The sequence below is a fragment of the Cheilinus undulatus genome, linkage group 16 (assembly GCF_018320785.1).
Source record: "Cheilinus undulatus linkage group 16, ASM1832078v1, whole genome shotgun sequence".
In the NCBI taxonomy this organism is placed as follows: domain Eukaryota; kingdom Metazoa; phylum Chordata; class Actinopteri; order Labriformes; family Labridae; genus Cheilinus; species Cheilinus undulatus.
The window spans coordinates 47,555,143-47,573,052 of NC_054880.1; the positions used below are offsets into that span (position 1 = coordinate 47,555,143).

The following is a 17,910-nucleotide window of genomic DNA, read 5'->3' on the forward strand; positions in this document are numbered from 1 at the left end:
AGCTACGAGGGCAGACACCGGCCTGTTGTTCGATGAGCCCTTATCCAACCAAGGTGGTACTGAGGGGATGGATGCATGCAGCGCAGGAACGAGAGAGGAGTAATAAAGAGTCACTGCTCCGCTCTCTGGTCGGCACATTAAGTCTCAGAGCAGAGGAGACAGCAGTGTCCCCTTAAGCCTGATTTATGCTTTTGCGTTGCGTTGACGGTGTAGCTACGCGTAGCCCTTTGTGTTGATGCGGACCCCTACGCCGTAGCCTGATGCATACCTCCAAAAAAAAACCAAGCTATGCGTCGCTGCGACGTGGACCGCAAGGGCTGTGATTGGTCCACTCAAAACATTTCCAGCAGTTGCTTTTTTTGGTCTTTCTTCCTGCTACACCACCATTTTTAAAGTTTTTGTGGAGCGATGCGAGTGTTTCAAGGATGGATCAAGTCGAAGAGAGAATAATCAAGGAGGTTAGGAAATACGACCACCACGAGCCGAACCACTGCTCGTTTAATGCTGGCAGAGAGCTTGGACCATCTTGTTGTGGCTTTTACTGTTTTTGTTTGTTTGTTTGTTTGTTTGTTTGTTTGTTTTCAGTATTCCATGTTTTTAAAATATAATCAAGTACAAAACTTCACTCAGAATGTTCTTAAAAGTAAAAGTAAAAGTAGCGATTTTCAAAACTACTCCAAAGTACAAAAAGCTTGTGGTCACAGAAATCTGGATAATGTAACTAGTTACTCTCCACCTCTGCTTTGGTGTTAGTGACTGAAAAAAGTGTTTGAATGTAAACAAAGAGGTTAAAAATCTGAATGACAGACTTAATCTGTCTTTTTTTTCTTTCTTTTTGTTTTAAATCTACATATTTAGAATAATAATCATGTACCTCATCACAGTCACACACCCCCCATGTGTAATCTGTGAGTGAAGTAGCACAAACTCAACCACACACATATTTTCTGTAATCAGGGTCCACTTTGGTGAGATTGTTTCAGCTTTGAGTAGAATATCTACTGTATCTGTCTAATCCAATGTACTATAGATCAGTTTACATGTGAATAACTGTTTATTGGTGGCATTAAAATTCAAAAACATCGAAAAGATTTGTGATATGAAAAAATAAACATTTTCAGACTGTTGTTAAAAAATTAGAATTAAAAAAGTTAAATCATGTTTTCATGCCGTTTCAGTTTGAAGCAGCTTGGGCACTGACCAACATTGCATCAGGTACATCCATGCAGACAAAGACGGTGATCGAAGCTGGAGCAGTGCCCATCTTTATAGAACTCCTAAACTCTGACTTTGAGGACGTCCAGGAGCAGGTAACTCAGACTTTATATATAGAACTAGGAACTCTGACTCTGAGGACGTCCAGGAGCAGGTAACTCAGACTTTATATATAGAACTAGTAACTCTGACTCTGAGGAGGTCCAGGAGCAGGTAACTCAGACTTTATATATAGAACTAGTAACTCTGACTCTGAGGATGTCCAGGAGCAGGTAACTCAGACTTTATATATAGAACTAGTAACTCTGACTTTGAGGAGGTCCAGGAGCAGGTAACTCAGACTTTATATATAGAACTAGTAACTCTGACTCTGAGGAGGTCCAGGAGCAGGTAACTCAGACTTTATATATAGAACTAGTAACTCTGACTCTGAGGAGGTCCAGGAGCAGGTAACTCAGACTTTATATATAGAACTAGTAACTCTGACTCTGAGGACGTCCAGGAGCAGGTAACTCAGACTTTATATATAGAACTAGGAACTCTGACTCTGAGGAGGTCCAGGAGCAGGTAACTCAGACTTTATATATAGAACTAGTAACTCTGACTCTGAGGAGGTCCAGGAGCAGGTAACTCAGACTTTATATATAGAACTAGTAACTCTGACTCTGAGGACGTCCAGGAGCAGGTAACTCAGACTTTATATATAGAACTAGTAACTCTGACTTTGAGGAGGTCCAGGAGCAGGTAACTCAGACTTTATATATAGAACTAGCAACTCTGACTTTGAGGAGGTCCAGGAGCAGGTAACTCAGACTTTATATATAGAACTAGTAACACTGACTCTGAGGAGGTCCAGGAGCAGGTAACTCAGACTTTATATATAGAACTAGTAACTCTGACTCTGAGGAGGTCCAGGAGCAGGTGACTCAGACTTTATATATAGAACTAGTAACTCTGACTCTGAGGACGTCCAGGAGCAGGTAACTCAGACTTTATATATAGAACTAGTAACTCTGACTCTGAGGAGGTCCAGGAGCAGGTAACTCAGACTTTATATATAGAACTAGTAACTCTGACTCTGAGGAGGTCCAGGAGCAGGTAACTCAGACTTTATATATAGAACTAGTAACTCTGACTCTGAGGACGTCCAGGAGCAGGTAACTCAGACTTTATATATAGAACTAGTAACTCTGACTTTGAGGAGGTCCAGGAGCAGGTAACTCAGACTTTATATATAGAACTAGTAACTCTGACTCTGAGGAGGTCCAGGAGCAGGTAACTCAGACTTTATATATAGAACTAGGAACTCTGACTTTGAGGAGGTCCAGGAGCAGGTAACTCAGACTTTATATATAGAACTAGTAACTCTGACTTTGAGGAGGTCCAGGAGCAGGTAACTCAGACTTTATATATAGAACTAGTAACTCTGACTTTGAGGAGGTCCAGGAGCAGGTAACTCAGACTTTATATATAGAACTAGTAACTCTGACTGTGAGGAGCTCCAGGAGCAGGTAACTCAGACTTTATATATAGAACTAGTAACTCTGACTTTGAGGAGGTCCAGGAGCAGGTAACTCAGACTTTATATATAGAACTAGTAACTCTGACTTTGAGGAGGTCCAGGAGCAGGTAACTCAGACTTTATATATAGATCTAGGAACTCTGACTTTGAGGAGGTCCAGGAGCAGGTAACTCAGACTTTATACAGCCTCCTGGAATGCTGTCGTCTTCATCTTCGTGTCCTCGTGGTTTGATGAAAGTCCAGATTTTACCCAGCTGTGATGTGTCTTCTGTTCTTCCACAGGCTGTTTGGGCGCTGGGTAATATTGCAGGGGATAGTGCTGTTTGCAGGGACTACGTGTTGAACTGCAGCATCCTTCCACCCCTTTTATCGTAAGCCCGTCTTCTCTGCCTAAGAAGACTAAACTCTTTCTCTGGGACTATCACATGTACTGAGTTTTGCTTGTCTTTGTGTTTTTCAGGCTTTTGACCAAATCCACTAGACTGACCATGACTAGAAATGCAGTGTGGGCTCTTTCTAATCTCTGCAGAGGAAAAAATCCTCCACCTGCCTTTGAAAAGGTAGTTCCTCCTTTTCTTATATCAACATGAAAATGGGAATTTGCTGCTGTGAAGCAGAAGCAGACTCTTCACTGAAGAAGGCTGTTAGTGTAATAGGAAGAGGAAACCTTCTATTTTAAATCAGTGCTACACAGCCAGAGAGATTTACTCTCTGAGTTCAAATGCGTCATTACTCACAATGCACTGTGGAGGCCGCTCCCAGGGTGTGTGCGCTTGGATAGGCTTGACCAGCGTTTTTGGGGGGGTGATTAAAAGTCACAGCAGGTCTGTGTGCTGATCTTTAAATGGTTGGTCGACGGTCTTTAGCTTTGGAGTGTTCTGGGATTTCATGAGATTGGCATCCTGTCTCCTCCTGTCTTCACATCTATGTCATGAGTGTAATTGTGAATAAACTTAATCAGAGGTTACAGAAGAGAGCTCAGGTCAGAGATACAACTACCTAATGTGTGGACTGTAAATCACAGGGAGAGAGGTTAAATTTGAGATCAGATTTAACATGATATCAACATAAAATCAGATATCACTATCAGAACACACCACCTCTGTTTCTACAGCATTTCCCTCTGCCCATGTTCATAAAGCTCTCATTGCAGTAGTTCAGTCTGAACATCACCTGTTTACACAGTCACTGTCTGAAATGAATCAGCCATCTCAGTTTCATTACTTTTACAGGCTTAAAAATCCACTCTTAAAACTGAAGACTGGTTTTAACAGCAGGTACAGAGTCCTGTTGAAGTATTCATCCCCCTGGAACTTTTCCACATTTCTTCATGTTATACAACCACAAACATAAATATATTTTATTGTGATTTCATGTGATAGATGAACATAAAGTGGAGCATAATTGTGAAGTGAAAGGAAAATTAAACATGGCTTTCATAATGTTTTATAAATGAAAATCTGAAAAGTGTGGTGTGCAAAAGTATTCAGCCCCCTGGAGTCTGATACCCATGACTAAAATCCAGAGCAACCGATCACCCTCAGAAGGCCCTAATGAGTAGCTAGAGTCCACCTGTGTGTAATCTAATCTCAGTCTAAAGACAGCTGTTCTGTGAAAGCCTCAGACGGATGTTAGAGAACATCAGTGAGCAAACAGCACCATGAAGACCAAGAAACACACCAGACAGGTCAGGGAGAAAACTGTGGAGAAGTTTAGAGCAGGGTTAGGATATAAAAAAATACATCTGAGGCAATGATCTGACAGCAAGTGTGAACGATGCACCAACAGCTATTCATATTTAACTTAGGCATTCAGACGCCAGACGGCAATCCTTCAGTCTTTGACACATTCAAGTGCACACTAAAAACATTTTAGCTTGGCCTGCATTCAGAGGACATGCCTTCATGAAGACTGGTCGTTGAGACACAACACCTTCAGGCACACATGAAACACTGCCCGCCATGTCTGCTGTATTCTGCCAGCACACAAAAAGCACTTCATAAGAGTGAGTCCTGCCTCAATCAAGTGATGGGAATGGCAGCCCTCAGCTCAGGAATAGGAGCCAGTCTTTCAGCACCCACATGGCACTTCCGTCCTTACCATTTAGCCTTTTTTATACAATCTGAGCCATAGTGAGAGAAGCACAGAAATGATGAATGGGCTGCTGTCTGTATAACAGGCAGTTCCAACAACTGGTTGTCAGTTAAGGCCAACCAACAGTTTAGCTGGTCAGGTTTTCTCCGGCAGACTGTTATGTGGATTTTACCACAGCTGATGAGGATGAGGATGACCGACTGACCAGCAGCAGACCAGCTGACAGAGTTGTTTATTCTAATTCACTAATCTGATGTGCGTACTTCTTTTTGGCTGGCAGGCAGTTCAGTTCTACATTTACACGCTGTTCTAGTTAGGGTTTAATTTACAGTTGATGCTGTTTTCTGCCCTAACTATGAGTGAAATGTGTGGCTTCTAGGTGTCTCCCTGTTTACCAGTGCTGTCCAGGCTTTTATTTAGCAGTGACCCAGACCTGCTGGCAGACGCCTGCTGGGCTCTGTCCTACCTCTCAGACGGCCCCAATGATAAAATCCAAGCTGTGATAGACTCTGGGGTATGCAGGCGCCTCGTAGAACTTCTCATGTAAGTACAGTTAGATGTCTTTTTTCTTCATCACACTTACTGGCCTTTAAATATTTATTTTTTCCTTCTTTGCAGGCATACTGACTATAAGGTGGCATCACCTGCCCTGAGAGCTGTAGGAAACATTGTCACTGGAGATGATATCCAAACACAGGTGAGTACAAAAACCGTGAAGCTACTGTGAACAACCTTTATTTACATGTGTAAGCAGTGTGTTTTAACAGAAAATCCCATCCTGCAATGATTTACTCATCCAGAATCTAGAAAAATCCTCTAAACACCTGTGTACTGTTCACCTGTGTGTCTGTCAGCAGTTTAGGCCTCAGAGATAACCATGGAGCGTAAACCAGAGTTTAACACTAACCCTGACTGAAGAAAAAATAAATCAATCAACTTTGTTAGACACAGTGTTAATTTTACTAAAACATGACTAAAAAGGTTCATCAACAGCCTTTTTTCCATAACTAAAACTAGACTAAGACTAACTAAAATAGATCTGTGATAACTAAAACTAGACTGAAACTAACAAAAATAGATCTGTGATGTATGTAAATGTAATTTAGTTTTCCTTGGACATTCTAAGTCTGTGATATTTCTGAACTTTGGGTAAATCTGATTAAAAACAATACATCTGTATCTATTCTTCCTCTCAGCTGTAGAAGGCAGGGACCCCAGGTTAGACAGAGTGCAGAGAACACGCTACCATGATTTGGTTCCGTGAACATGTGTTCACCCCCGTCCTAATTTTTGTGGAAAAAGGCATTGCCCCCTAGTCTTTATAACTGGTTGTTCCACCTTTGGTGGCAGCAACTGCAAGCATTTGTGATATGTCAGCCAGTCTTTCACATCCCTGTGGAGGAATTTTGGCCCACTCTTCTTTGCAGAATTGTTTTAATCCAGTCACATTGGACGGTTTCCCAGCATGCTTTGGCTGCGTGCTCTTGCACTGTAAAATAGTGACAAAAATACAGAGGCTTTCTGGGTTGATACTTCAAAAAATTTGGTAGTGCGTTAATATGAGGCAGCATTTTTTTGTGGCCCATTTTTACCAAAAACTTGCTCATTTCGGGGAGAAACTGAATCTGTTACGCTGTATAGCCTAGCTTCCTGGCCAGTACAACCAGTGAGTCCTGCATTAAAGGAGCAATGCTCAGAACTAGAACAGAGAATGAGGTTAAGGAAATATCTAAGATACTGTGAGACCTCAGATAAAAAAATTAAATAAAACAGGAATGGTCACTTTTTAAATTTTTACAGATTTTTAGGGGCGGAAATTCCACATACTGGATCTTTAAAGGGCCACTAAAATGACTTTGGGGCCTGATCGGGCCCCAGGGCCTCCAATTGAATAGCCTGGGTCTATTATATCCTTCATAATTTAACTGAATGCTTCAGAGGACTGGAAGGTACCTAGAAGAAACCCCTCTCAGATGTCCGTCTCAGTAGGTATTATAAACTACTACTGCAGCTCTATGGATTAGAATATCATGACAATGTTTTTTTCATTTTTTCAGTATTAAATTAAAATATTCAAACTGTCATAAATTCTAGATTAATCACACACAGAATGAAGTATTTAGACTTTTTGTCCTTGTCTGTTAACATGTTTTAATTAGTATAATTAATATTTGCAATGACGTATTTAACAGTCCATACAAATTGATGTAAATATATATTAAGTGCAAATTCAGTGATTTTTCAAGCAGCTGATCAGCGTTTCACCTTCTTTATAACTGTAAGGAAAGCCCCACACTCATGTACCCTGAAAACTGTGGAGGAGGCTCTTCTGACCCAAGGCTTCCAGTTTTTACAATCATGCAGAGTATGAGAGAAGAATATCATTATTGTGTTATTTTCTCGAGCCCCTTTGTTCTTTTGTTTTGTTTTGTTTGTGAAGCGTCTTTGAGTGTCCGAAAAAGCACCATTTAAGTGTGATGTGTTATTATTTTATTATTATTGTTTTTATTAATGTCAGGATTATTTAACATGATTGCACTTTGACTTTATCTATATTTGAGCATGAATTTCAAATAAGTGAATAAATGTGATCAGTCAGGCAGCCACAACAGTGTAACACATAGTTCAAGTCCTTTAGAACTGTTCCAGGTCCACCTCCTTCTGAGAACGGGTTCTACTGAGGACATTTGGCTGTTCTGTGAACCAGTGGCTGCTTTTTAATCATCTGCTGAAGCTCTCGGTAATTGCTCCATCTAGATCGTCCTGCTTTCATAACCGTGTGAAGCTGAAATCTTGTTTGAAATTGAAATTCCATTAATTACCCTGCCCCAGTAGATAGGGTGATTTTCAGTTCTCTGCTTTGTATTTATATGAATTCATACCTGAAACCCTGGCTGCACATGTTCTATGGGAGGGTGGCTTTGGAAGGCAGTGAGCCTGGTGCATTCTGGGTGTTAAACTCTGCATATTTTTAAGGTTATGTAGTGGAGTGTTATGACAAGTTTATCTTCCCAATGGCTGTAAATCTTGTCATGCTAACTCTTTGGCAAGTTGCTGGCCCAACGGTGGACATTTATCAGGAAAAGAAAGTAGGTCTTGACCTGGGAGTCCTAAATATCTAATTGAAATGACTTCATGCCACACATAAAGCCACAGCAGTGCTCAGAGTCTGTGTATGTCCCTGTCAGACAGGAGCAGCTCAGTTCTGTGACTGACAATCCTGCAATAATCCCAAATCTCATAGATGTTCTAATGTTGTCTTATAGTTAAAAAGTCGTCTTTGAATATGCAGCATCATGCACAAAGTGTATTTTGACCTGTACGCTGAACTTGAACTGTTCCTTAATGTAGGTGGTGTTGAACTGCTCGGCTTTGCCCTGTCTCCTGCACCTTCTCAGCAGTGCTAAAGAGTCCATTCGCAAAGAGGCGTGCTGGACCATCTCCAACATTACAGCGGGAAACCGAGCTCAAATCCAGGTGATGAATACACTCTATTATTACACATATGGCTGTACAGTACACTACAGACCAGGCAGACAGGGTACCGGTCAGATCATTAAACTGGTGCACTCTGAGAGCAAGAATGAGAGGCCAAATCTATAAATTCTCTTTAAACAATGTGGTGTTTTAGGAGTTACGTAAAGCAGAGACTCACGGTTTGAATTCCACTGACCAATTCTAATTTCTACCATTTCCTGCTCTGTAATATTTGATAAAGATTTTGGATGATATCAGTTTTGTCCTCAAAAAACTTCAATAAGATGAGAAACCTTTTTTACCCTTTATTTATTTGATGTTCAATTTTAGGGTCAAAATAAATCACAACTGACTGATGCTAATTGGTCCCAAACTTAAAAACTGGTCACGTTTGTTTTTCTGAACCAGGCTGTAGTGTTTATTCAGTTTATTTCTAGTGTAAAACGGCTTTTTAGCATATCCTGTGATCCTGCTGCCAGTCACAAGTGGACACTCGCCGTATTGCATTTTTCATCACTTCTGCATTAGCTTCATTTTTCTGGACCTGAGGTTGGCGCTTCCCTCTGACACATGCTGTGCAGATGACCAGAGAGTGACCCACATCTGCGGCTCAAAGCTACAGCTGTTAGTATTCTGCAGGGTTGAAACGGTGCAGAAACACCAGGGCTCTTTGAGGTCTCATTTCTGAAACGATTGAAATACATGCATTTATTATAGTGGAAAAATGTGCCATATCAGCATGAAGAAGTGTGATCACAGCAGGTAGTGTCCAGGAAAATTCACCACCAGCAGGCTACTGAGGATGAGGATGGGTATCGATATCGATGCAGCAGCTGCTGTTACAGTATCAGACAGTGTTGCTTTGTCCACCTTCTCTGTGTCGTTCTTGTAACTTCGTGTCCTCCCTCCCCCTCTTCCCATCTGACAGTGAGAGTCCAGCTGTTTGGTCCAATAAGAGCTGACTAGTCAGGAAGATTCAGGGGCACATGTTGAGAGTGATGTGTCCCTTTGTCCATGCATCACACTTTAAAGACCCATCATCAGTTAAATGAACATGCAGTACATCTCTGTGACCATTCCTCATATAACCAGATGCTAAACTTTACTTTTTTTGCAAAAGAGGATTTACCACAAACGTGTTGAATCTGCTTTTGAGATATTTGCTGATTTTTAATGTTGTCCTTCCCAACAGACAGTAATCGATGCAAACATCTTTCCAGTGCTGATTGACATTCTACAAAAAGCCGAGTTCAGGACAAGGAAAGAAGCAGCCTGGGCCATCACTAACGCCACCTCTGGAGGAACACCAGACCAGATCAGGTCAGAGTCTGTCCCCCTGACTCTGAGGCAGGTCAGAAATAAGCCAAACATGTGAAGCCATGCCCAGTGTAAAACATTTAATGAAAATGTTTGAGATAAATACTGTCATTTAGTGTTTGAAGGATGCTGGACTAGCTACAAATACAGTCCATGTTTGCATGGCTGAACATTTCTCAAACTGCAACGATCACAGGGCTCTTACTGAAGCTGATGCAGTGGTTATGCATTTTTTAGCTCAGAGTAGTTTTGGAGGGCCTTTAAACGCTATGACTGCCATTTTTTTGTAGACAAAAAGAAAGTGGAGAAATTGGAAGTTACATGAGGTGTTTTGTAGATAAGTGCAGCTCACTTTTGCCCCCTAGAATCTTAAAAAAATGTGATTCCTTCAAATAAAGTCAGATCCTGAGATGTGTGTCTGTGTTTTTGTAGATATCTGGTAAACCTGGGCTGCATTAAGCCGCTGTGCGACCTACTGACAGTGATGGACTCTAAGATCGTACAGGTAGCTCTAAACGGTCTGGAAAATATCCTTCGACTGGGGGATCAAGAGGCCAAGCAGGAAAACAACGGCAGTGGAGTCAATCCCTACTGCAGCCTCATTGAAGAGGCATATGGTACGGAGTCAAGGGTTTTATGTTTGGAACAGTATAACGAAGCTGACAGAAGATGGTTTAGAGCAGTGATACTCAACATGTAGCTCTTTTATGTATTAATTTGAAATAATATTCCCCCAGAAAACCTTAAAAAGGAAACTGTTTGCCCTTTTTTCACCATTTCTGCCAAGTTTCACCCATTTAAGCTACCTTTTGCCATTAAATATCACTTGTTTCCTCTTTTGTTGCCCATTTTAGACACTTCTTATTGCCACTATATCCTGTTTTTACCCTTTTTCACCACTTTTTACCCATTCCAGCTAGCAATTGTTTCCTATTTTTTGCCCATTTTTGACATTCTTGACTGCTTTTTGCCCATTTAAGTCACTTTTCACTCATTTTTTTGCCATATTTGGATCATTTTATGTCACCTTTAACTCATTTTTTGTCACTTCTCACCCATTTTTTGCTACTTTCTGGTCTCTTTTCTTCCCATTCTCACCCCTTTTCACCCATTTTGTTACTTTTTGACCAATTTTTGCAACCTTAAACTTATTGTTATTGTACTTAAAGCTGTTTTTGCATCACCTCTTAGATTGTGGCTCTTGCAAAGGTATTTTTCAACAGTTTTGCTCTTTGGTTGAGCAGGTTTGAGTAACACTGCTTTATAGTAACAAAGCCATTCTGAGAGCACGTGTCATAAATCGTTAAACGCTCAGATCTGTATGGGATAGCAGGTCTTTATGTGAAGGAGGCTGTCAGAATGTTCCATACTGTAGTAAAAAGCAGCTATCATAATTTCAACAGTAACGTGGAGACCAAAATTATGTATCAGCAGTTTTTATCTGATACTTAAACACATTAAAATAATAAAAATATAATACTTATTTCTTGTGTTAGAAAAGGGATAGTTCAAAGGTTCAGTGTAGTTGTCATCATTTTACAAAAACCTTTTTTAATGCAGCGTTTTAAAACTTTTTAAATCTGCTCTTTAGTAGAAAAAAGTGGCAGCAACATTTCCTTTACTATAGTTTCTTATGTGCTTGAACTTTTCCTTCGTTCCTGTGGTTTGATGAATAGATTGTATGGTTCTGCTGGCTGCCCCTCGGAGATGATAATGAGATCCTTGAACCTTAGTCTGACAGCTGTGCAGTAGGCATTACAAGTTCTCTAGCTGTCCGTATGTTCACATCTCTTCCCCTCTCCCTGTAGAATAAAGAGCTGGGGTGTCTTCTGTCATTGATATTTAGTGTCGTGGCTTTCTACATTTTAGTGAAAATAGCAAATCTGCAATTTAGCACGTTTCTGTTTAAAGACCTCTGACATACTGAGAGGTGTAGACCAGTCGATAAACACAGTGTATTGATAGATTAATTGAAAGGCAGAAAAGAGAAACATCATCTGAAAAGCCATCAAACCAGTCTCTGATGCCGGAAGAGGGAAGAATTAGCACTGATACAACTTTAAATGTGGATCAGTTAGGGCTGAACGATTTGCAAAAAATAATCTCATTTCAATTTTTTCCCCCGATATTGTGATTGCGATGTAAGATGTGATCATTTTTAGATTACTCAACTTATGCATACAAATTCAAGCAATAAGTCAATTCATATTATGACCTACATTCAGTCAGGAACACTCATCATACATTTAACCCTTTCAATGCTAAATGGATGTAGCCGACAGTTTAACTCAGCAGAGAGGGCTCCGCTCCAAAGATGCTCCCTGGGTTAGTCAAGCAGCTGCTTTGACTTTTCAAATGAAATTATTTCAGACATAATTAATCCACAGCATGAATCTGAATATGAGGATGCAACAAGCTTGAAGCCATAAAGGAGGAGGCTGGGGTGGAGGAGGTTCAGCTTGTAAAGCTGCTGCAAAAATGAATTGTTGAACTGCCATTTTGACATATTTCAAGTTTAAAAATATTGCAACTTCTATGATTTGTAAATTGCAGCAGGCTATATTGTGATTTAATCTAATTTGTGATTAATTGCCCAGCCCCAGGATCAATCTAAAAAAACAGTTTCATTGTGAAGTTAGCTGTAGATAGTCGTTGATTTTTGGTTATCGAAACAGTAACATACCTCTGTCATGTGATTTGAGTTTAATATTTTTACAATGGCCCTGTTAAAAATGTTAAATTCAAGCAAACAAGAACACATGCTTTTAGGGAACAGTAAAACAAAATCAGTGATGATGAATAAAAATGAACACTAAGGGATTTCCTCCACTAATTGTTGAATAAATATCCTCCAGAATTCAGGGTTGGATGCTCCAGGTTTCCTAGGCAGACTCCCAGACCCCTCCTGTGACTACACTAACCCAATCCTCTAACCTCTGGACTACCAAGTCTCCATCTTTAAACAAGTGTAGCCCACTCTTATTTTAACATGTCTTTCCTGACAAAAAGTGTTCTCTGCTTTGTAATAGTCAGACTGTTCACAATCAAGTTTTTACACCTGACAGAATGTGTTAACTACTGCTGTAAAGAATCCTGATAGAAAAGAGGCAGCAGTGGTTCAAGCCACAGCTTGGGGGTCCATGAAATAATTCAAAATAAATGATTACAGAAATGTCATGTCATTCAAAATCATATAAATACATAGAAGGACCACAGCGCCATAAAACAACCAAACTAAACCAAGGACTCTGACATCAGTCAGCTTTGGCCAATCAAAACTCAGATATGATTGTGACATCATATAAATCCATCACTCCTCAGGCATCAGTCACTTAGCTCAGGACATGAGGCGTGCAGGTCCAGTTAGCAACGATGGGTAAACATTTAACTGTGTCTGCTTCATCAAGTGATGCTCAGCCCAAAGAAGCTAAACTGAAAAACTGACGACAGCCGTCTGGAGTTTGGTTTTACTGAGAACAGAGACAGAAGGCCGTCTGGAGTTTGGTTTTACTGAGAACAGAGACAGAAGGCCGTCTGGAGTTTGGTTTTACTGAGAACAGCAGCAGAAGGCCGTCTGGAGTTTGGTTTTACTGAGAACAGCAGCAGAAGGCCGTCTGGAGTTTGGTTTTACTGAGAACAGCAGCAGAAGGCCGTCTGGAGTTTGGTTTTACTGAGAACAGAGACAGAAGGCTGTCTGGAGTTTGGTTTTAGTGAGAACAGAGACAGAAGGCCGTCTGGAGTTTGGTTTTAGTGAGAACAGAGACAGAAGGCTGTCTGGAGTTTGGTTTTACTGAGAACAGAGACAGAAGGCTGTCTGGAGTTTGGTTTTAGTGAGAACAGAGACAGAAGGCTGTCTGGAGTTTGGTTTTAGTGAGAACAGAGACAGAAGGCTGTCTGGAGTTTGGTTTCAGTGAGAACAGAGACAGAAGGCTGTCTGGAGTTTGGTTTTAGTGAGAACAGAGACAGAAGGCTGTCTGGAGTTTGGTTTTAGTGAGAACAGAGACAGAAGGCTGTCTGGAGTTTGGTTTCAGTGAGAACAGAGACAGAAGGCTGTCTGGAGTTTGGTTTTAGTGAGAACAGAGACAGAAGGCTGTCTGGAGTTTGGTTTTACTGAGAACAGAGACAGAAGGCTGTCTGGAGTTTGGTTTCAGTGAGAACAGAGACAGAAGGCTGTCTGGAGTTTGGTTTTAGTGAGAACAGAGACAGAAGGCCGTCTGGAGTTTGGTTTCAGTGAGAACAGCAGCAGAAGGCTGTCTGGAGTTTGGTTTCAGTGAGAACAGCAGCAGAAGGCTGTCTGGAGTTTGGTTTCAGTGAGAACAGCAGCAGAAGGCCAACACGTGTCTTCATGTGAAACCATGAAGCCCACCAAGCTAAAGCGTTGTCTGATAACAAAGCATGCAGAGTTTAAGAATTTATTCAGACCAAAGAGTGAGGAATACATCCACCAGAAAACGTGAATGCTGAACCTGACCACACCCTCAGAGAAGCACAGAGGGATTCTGATTGGCTGCTCAAAGGATCGCAGAAAGTAAGAAGCCACACTCAACTGGACCAGAGCTTGTGTTTAGGTTGAAGAGTTTAAAATAGCATCTAGGAGTACAGATGGAAGTTAACATCTGTTTAGTCAGCATGAGGGTTATGTGGGGGTCCTTGGAACAGTTCCTGCCCTGTAAGGGGCCCCTGGCCCCCAAAAGTTTGAGAACCCCTGGAATAGAGGCATCAGTGGCAGAAATCATGAAAAGCATCGTTGCTCAGTAAATGATGATATCGTGACACTCATTTTGATTAAGAAAAACATACATAAAACACAAAAAAGAGGATTTTTGTAAACCATTATGAAAAAATTGACTCTTGAATATTTGTATAATGTGCATAAAATCTCTGCTGCTGCAAAAATTGGATTTATTAAACTGATACTGTGACACATTTCAAGGTTGTGCATATTAAAGCACAACCGCAATATTGGGGAAAGATTAGATTGTTTTCGGTAATTGTTCAGCCCTAGAACAAACAGGGCACACCGGTGTGAAACGCTGCGGGGGAAATAAATCTTTAAAGAGGGGGTATTATACTTTTCTGGTTTTTAAAACATAAATATCAACTCACAATGTTGGATGTCCATACTTCACGTATGCAAATTTTCAAACGGCAAGATAAACGTATACGGCAGTAATCTTGGAATTAGCGTGTAAACTGCTGAGAACGGGTCGTTGAAAATCTGAGATTCTCCCAGTGTTCTTCCAAGACAAGATTTCGATGGAGCAAACTGATGAGGTCATCACAATAGGATCTCCTGGCTGGTTCGTGGTTTGTCCGTGCTGCCGGCAAAGTGGAACAGACCGCCCCCACAAGGCCTTTGAGCATTTAGCAACACAGTAGTTAAACACTTACCAAACAGATACGTCCTGCTCTATCCTTCGCCCTCTCTCTCCAAACTATCAGGGTCAGACTCTGGGTCTAACACATATCAAAATTCGCCATAATTTACTCATTCGGACTGGTTCATTCAAAGTTTACAAGTACTAGCCTAGCAACATAGCCACATCAGAAGGGGCGGACACAAAAGATTGAGTCCTGCCGCCGGCCAGCCTCTGGAAAATCAGCCAGTCGGAGGAAAGCAAGTCCGTGGAGCGGGGGGAGTTAAAGAGACAGCAGCGAAAACGAAGCGTTGCATACGGAGGGTAAAATAAGGGTTTTTCAGGACGCCAGTGTGAGAAACATGAGGAGTTTTTTGAGCTGTAAACCATGTGAAGCTACTATGTGAGTATCAGAGAGATGGTGGAAAGCCTTGAAAAAAGACAAAATACCCCCACTTTAAGAGCGCGTCACAGCACTCCCTCTGTTCTCCCATAGTTCTGTCTGCAGACTCCTCCGTGTCTCCATGTTCAAGCCTGGATTTGATTGGTCGAGTAACATCATGCATTCTCACCATTATCATGAAGTGAAGAAAAGCTGTGCTGAGTAAAATAGATGACTTTTAAAAAGCGTTAAAGCTGCTGTACAGCATGTGAACTCTTGGTCTTTCTCTGGCTTCTTAAAGGTCTTTAGTCCTTGTTTCCAGGCAGACTATGGCCCAGGCTGTGAAAAGGGGCCTGGTTGCTAATCAACTGCAAGTCTATATTTGAGGATTGATGGTATTTTGAAGTCTTAAATCATTAAAAAAACATCAAAGGTTTGAAGTTACCAATGATCTTATGTACTTTTTTCCAGGTCTTGACAAGATAGAGTTCCTCCAGAGCCACGACAACCAGGAGATCTACCAGAAGGCCTTCGATCTAATTGAGCACTACTTTGGGGTGGAGGATGAAGACAGCGCTCTAGCCCCTCAGGTTGACCAAGCCAACCAACAGTTCCTTTTCCCCCAGCAAGAGGCTCCGATGGAGGGTTTCAACCTATAAGCGGACACCCCTCTCCTCTACAACACCACTTAATTGTTCCCTGGGTTAAGGAGGGCCCCTGGTGTCTGAGTAGCCCACAACTTTCTGCCCGCTTTCAAGATCTTCTTAGTTCTTAATGACCTCCAGCGCTGATTCATCTGCTCCTTTTCAATGCTTGTTATTCTTTTTATAAGCTTAACAGATGGACAAAAAGGTATTTTCCTACCCTTCCAGAGAGACAGGATTCCACCCAGGGGCAAAGACTCTTGATGCCTGCAGAGGTGGGACCCCTCCCCAGTCAATCCCCATTGTTTAGCAGTAGGACGGTTTTTGTGGGCAGGTGGGAGAAGTGTCAAAATCAAGGAATGGCTTCTCATGCATTCTGGGAAATGTTTTGAAGACGGGACAGTGTACGGTATTTAAAAGATCTAGAGAGGGATAGAGGTTTGGTTGGTGTAGTTAGAGTTCCAACTTTATTGTGTGCTGTGTTTTGACACAAATGTGTTTGAATTATGAAGTGAAATAGCGATGAAATAAAGCCTGGCCTATGGAATTAAAGGTTTAAAGGGCCGGCAACAGCAGCAAACCAAAATAATTTCTACACTGACAGGCATTCAAGGGGCTGCAGATCTGAGTAAAAACCACTTTCTCTACTAACAAGCCCCAGGAGGATCCAGAGGAAACAGTCAGGACTGTTTTTCTCTGATATTTAAACCAGGTTTCTGTCTGTTAGCTCAGCCTTCCAGATAGATGTGCTGGGTTTCTGCGTAGTGTTGTATGAGCCTGCCCACAGTCACTGATGGCAGAGAGCAGTGGGAACCAGTGGAGACTCACTGAGGCTTATTTTCCAGACTTTGGAGCTAAAAGTAGGAAGTCTGCTGCAGGTAGTTTGGTTGGTTGTGTTAGCAGTGCTGATGTAGTGGAGCTGCTAGTGTTTGTATGCTGGTAAAATGTATTTATTACCATTCTGTATCACTATAATCTTGAGGAAGTGGCAATAACAGCTGTTAATGATTTTGCATGGGTATTTTGTGGCATATAGGTTTTGTTGTAAATACCCATAATCCTTTGCCTGGTAGAGAAGTCTGTGCTCTTTCCTCATGACTTTGTAGCTCAGAGAGTTTGGCTCTCAGACAAGAGACGATTGCAAGGACGGATGTATTTTTGATTAAAGTGTTTGACTAAAAGATGCATAGAACCAGCAGACACACGGATGAGCCTCAGCAAAGATCCTTTCAGATGATTTGAGCGGAGAAATTCTTTAGTTTTCCTCTTTTTGATTAGACTTTGAACACAGCTTGTGCCCTGCCATATCGTTGTTTGTAATGAAGCACTTTATTTATTCAAATGTGGCCCTTGGTTCAGTTTGATCAGGATCATTCTCCATGCTCATCCAGACTGTCCAATTTAATTTCAAAGTAATTTGAGAGCGTACATACAGTTTTGGAAAAATGTCGTTTGTTTCTCGTCACATGACTTAAAGACCCTGTAAAGTGAAATCCACCTAGAAATGTTGGACTATGGTTGCTGTAAAAACATGAAAACACTGAGATCTACATGTGAATGAATTCTGGATTTAGACTGTTAGAAAGTTTTTCACCTCTTTCCTGGCTGGTTTAATGTGGGCGGGCCTAATATGTGGACTGATGATGTCACCAATAGGGAGTGACCCCGCCCCTCTAACACTCCCATCTAAAACCACAGAGCAGTTCATCTCAGTCCAGTCTGTTGTTAGCTGATGTCTCTTATTGAAAGTTAACAGTTAAATGCTGTTTTCCTGTTCACTGTGAGGTAAATTTACCACATCTATCAGCCACAGTGGTCTATGACCATTGAAAGCATCAGAAGAGAGATCTGAGACAGAAAACAGACTTTGTCTCTTCTCTGGACCGGAGCCAGGCAGCCGTG

The 17,910-nt window shown here is 41.4% G+C and overlaps 1 protein-coding gene across 1 annotated transcript in view; it reads left to right on the plus strand.

Moving 5' to 3' along the window:
• The window catches only part of kpna6 (karyopherin alpha 6 (importin alpha 7)), a 31,470-nt gene extending 13,868 nt beyond the window's left edge, over positions 1-17,602 (plus strand). Inside the window, exons 6-14 of the mRNA XM_041808283.1 lie at positions 1,179-1,310; positions 3,020-3,108; positions 3,198-3,297; positions 5,211-5,374; positions 5,450-5,528; positions 8,183-8,308; positions 9,501-9,628; positions 10,058-10,242; positions 15,836-17,602. Of these exons, the coding sequence (XP_041664217.1) occupies positions 1,179-1,310; positions 3,020-3,108; positions 3,198-3,297; positions 5,211-5,374; positions 5,450-5,528; positions 8,183-8,308; positions 9,501-9,628; positions 10,058-10,242; positions 15,836-16,023 (1,191 nt within the window). The 3' untranslated portion in view covers positions 16,024-17,602. The remainder of the gene's footprint in view (positions 1-1,178; positions 1,311-3,019; positions 3,109-3,197; positions 3,298-5,210; positions 5,375-5,449; positions 5,529-8,182; positions 8,309-9,500; positions 9,629-10,057; positions 10,243-15,835) is intronic.
• Positions 17,603-17,910: the final 308 nt, after the last annotated feature.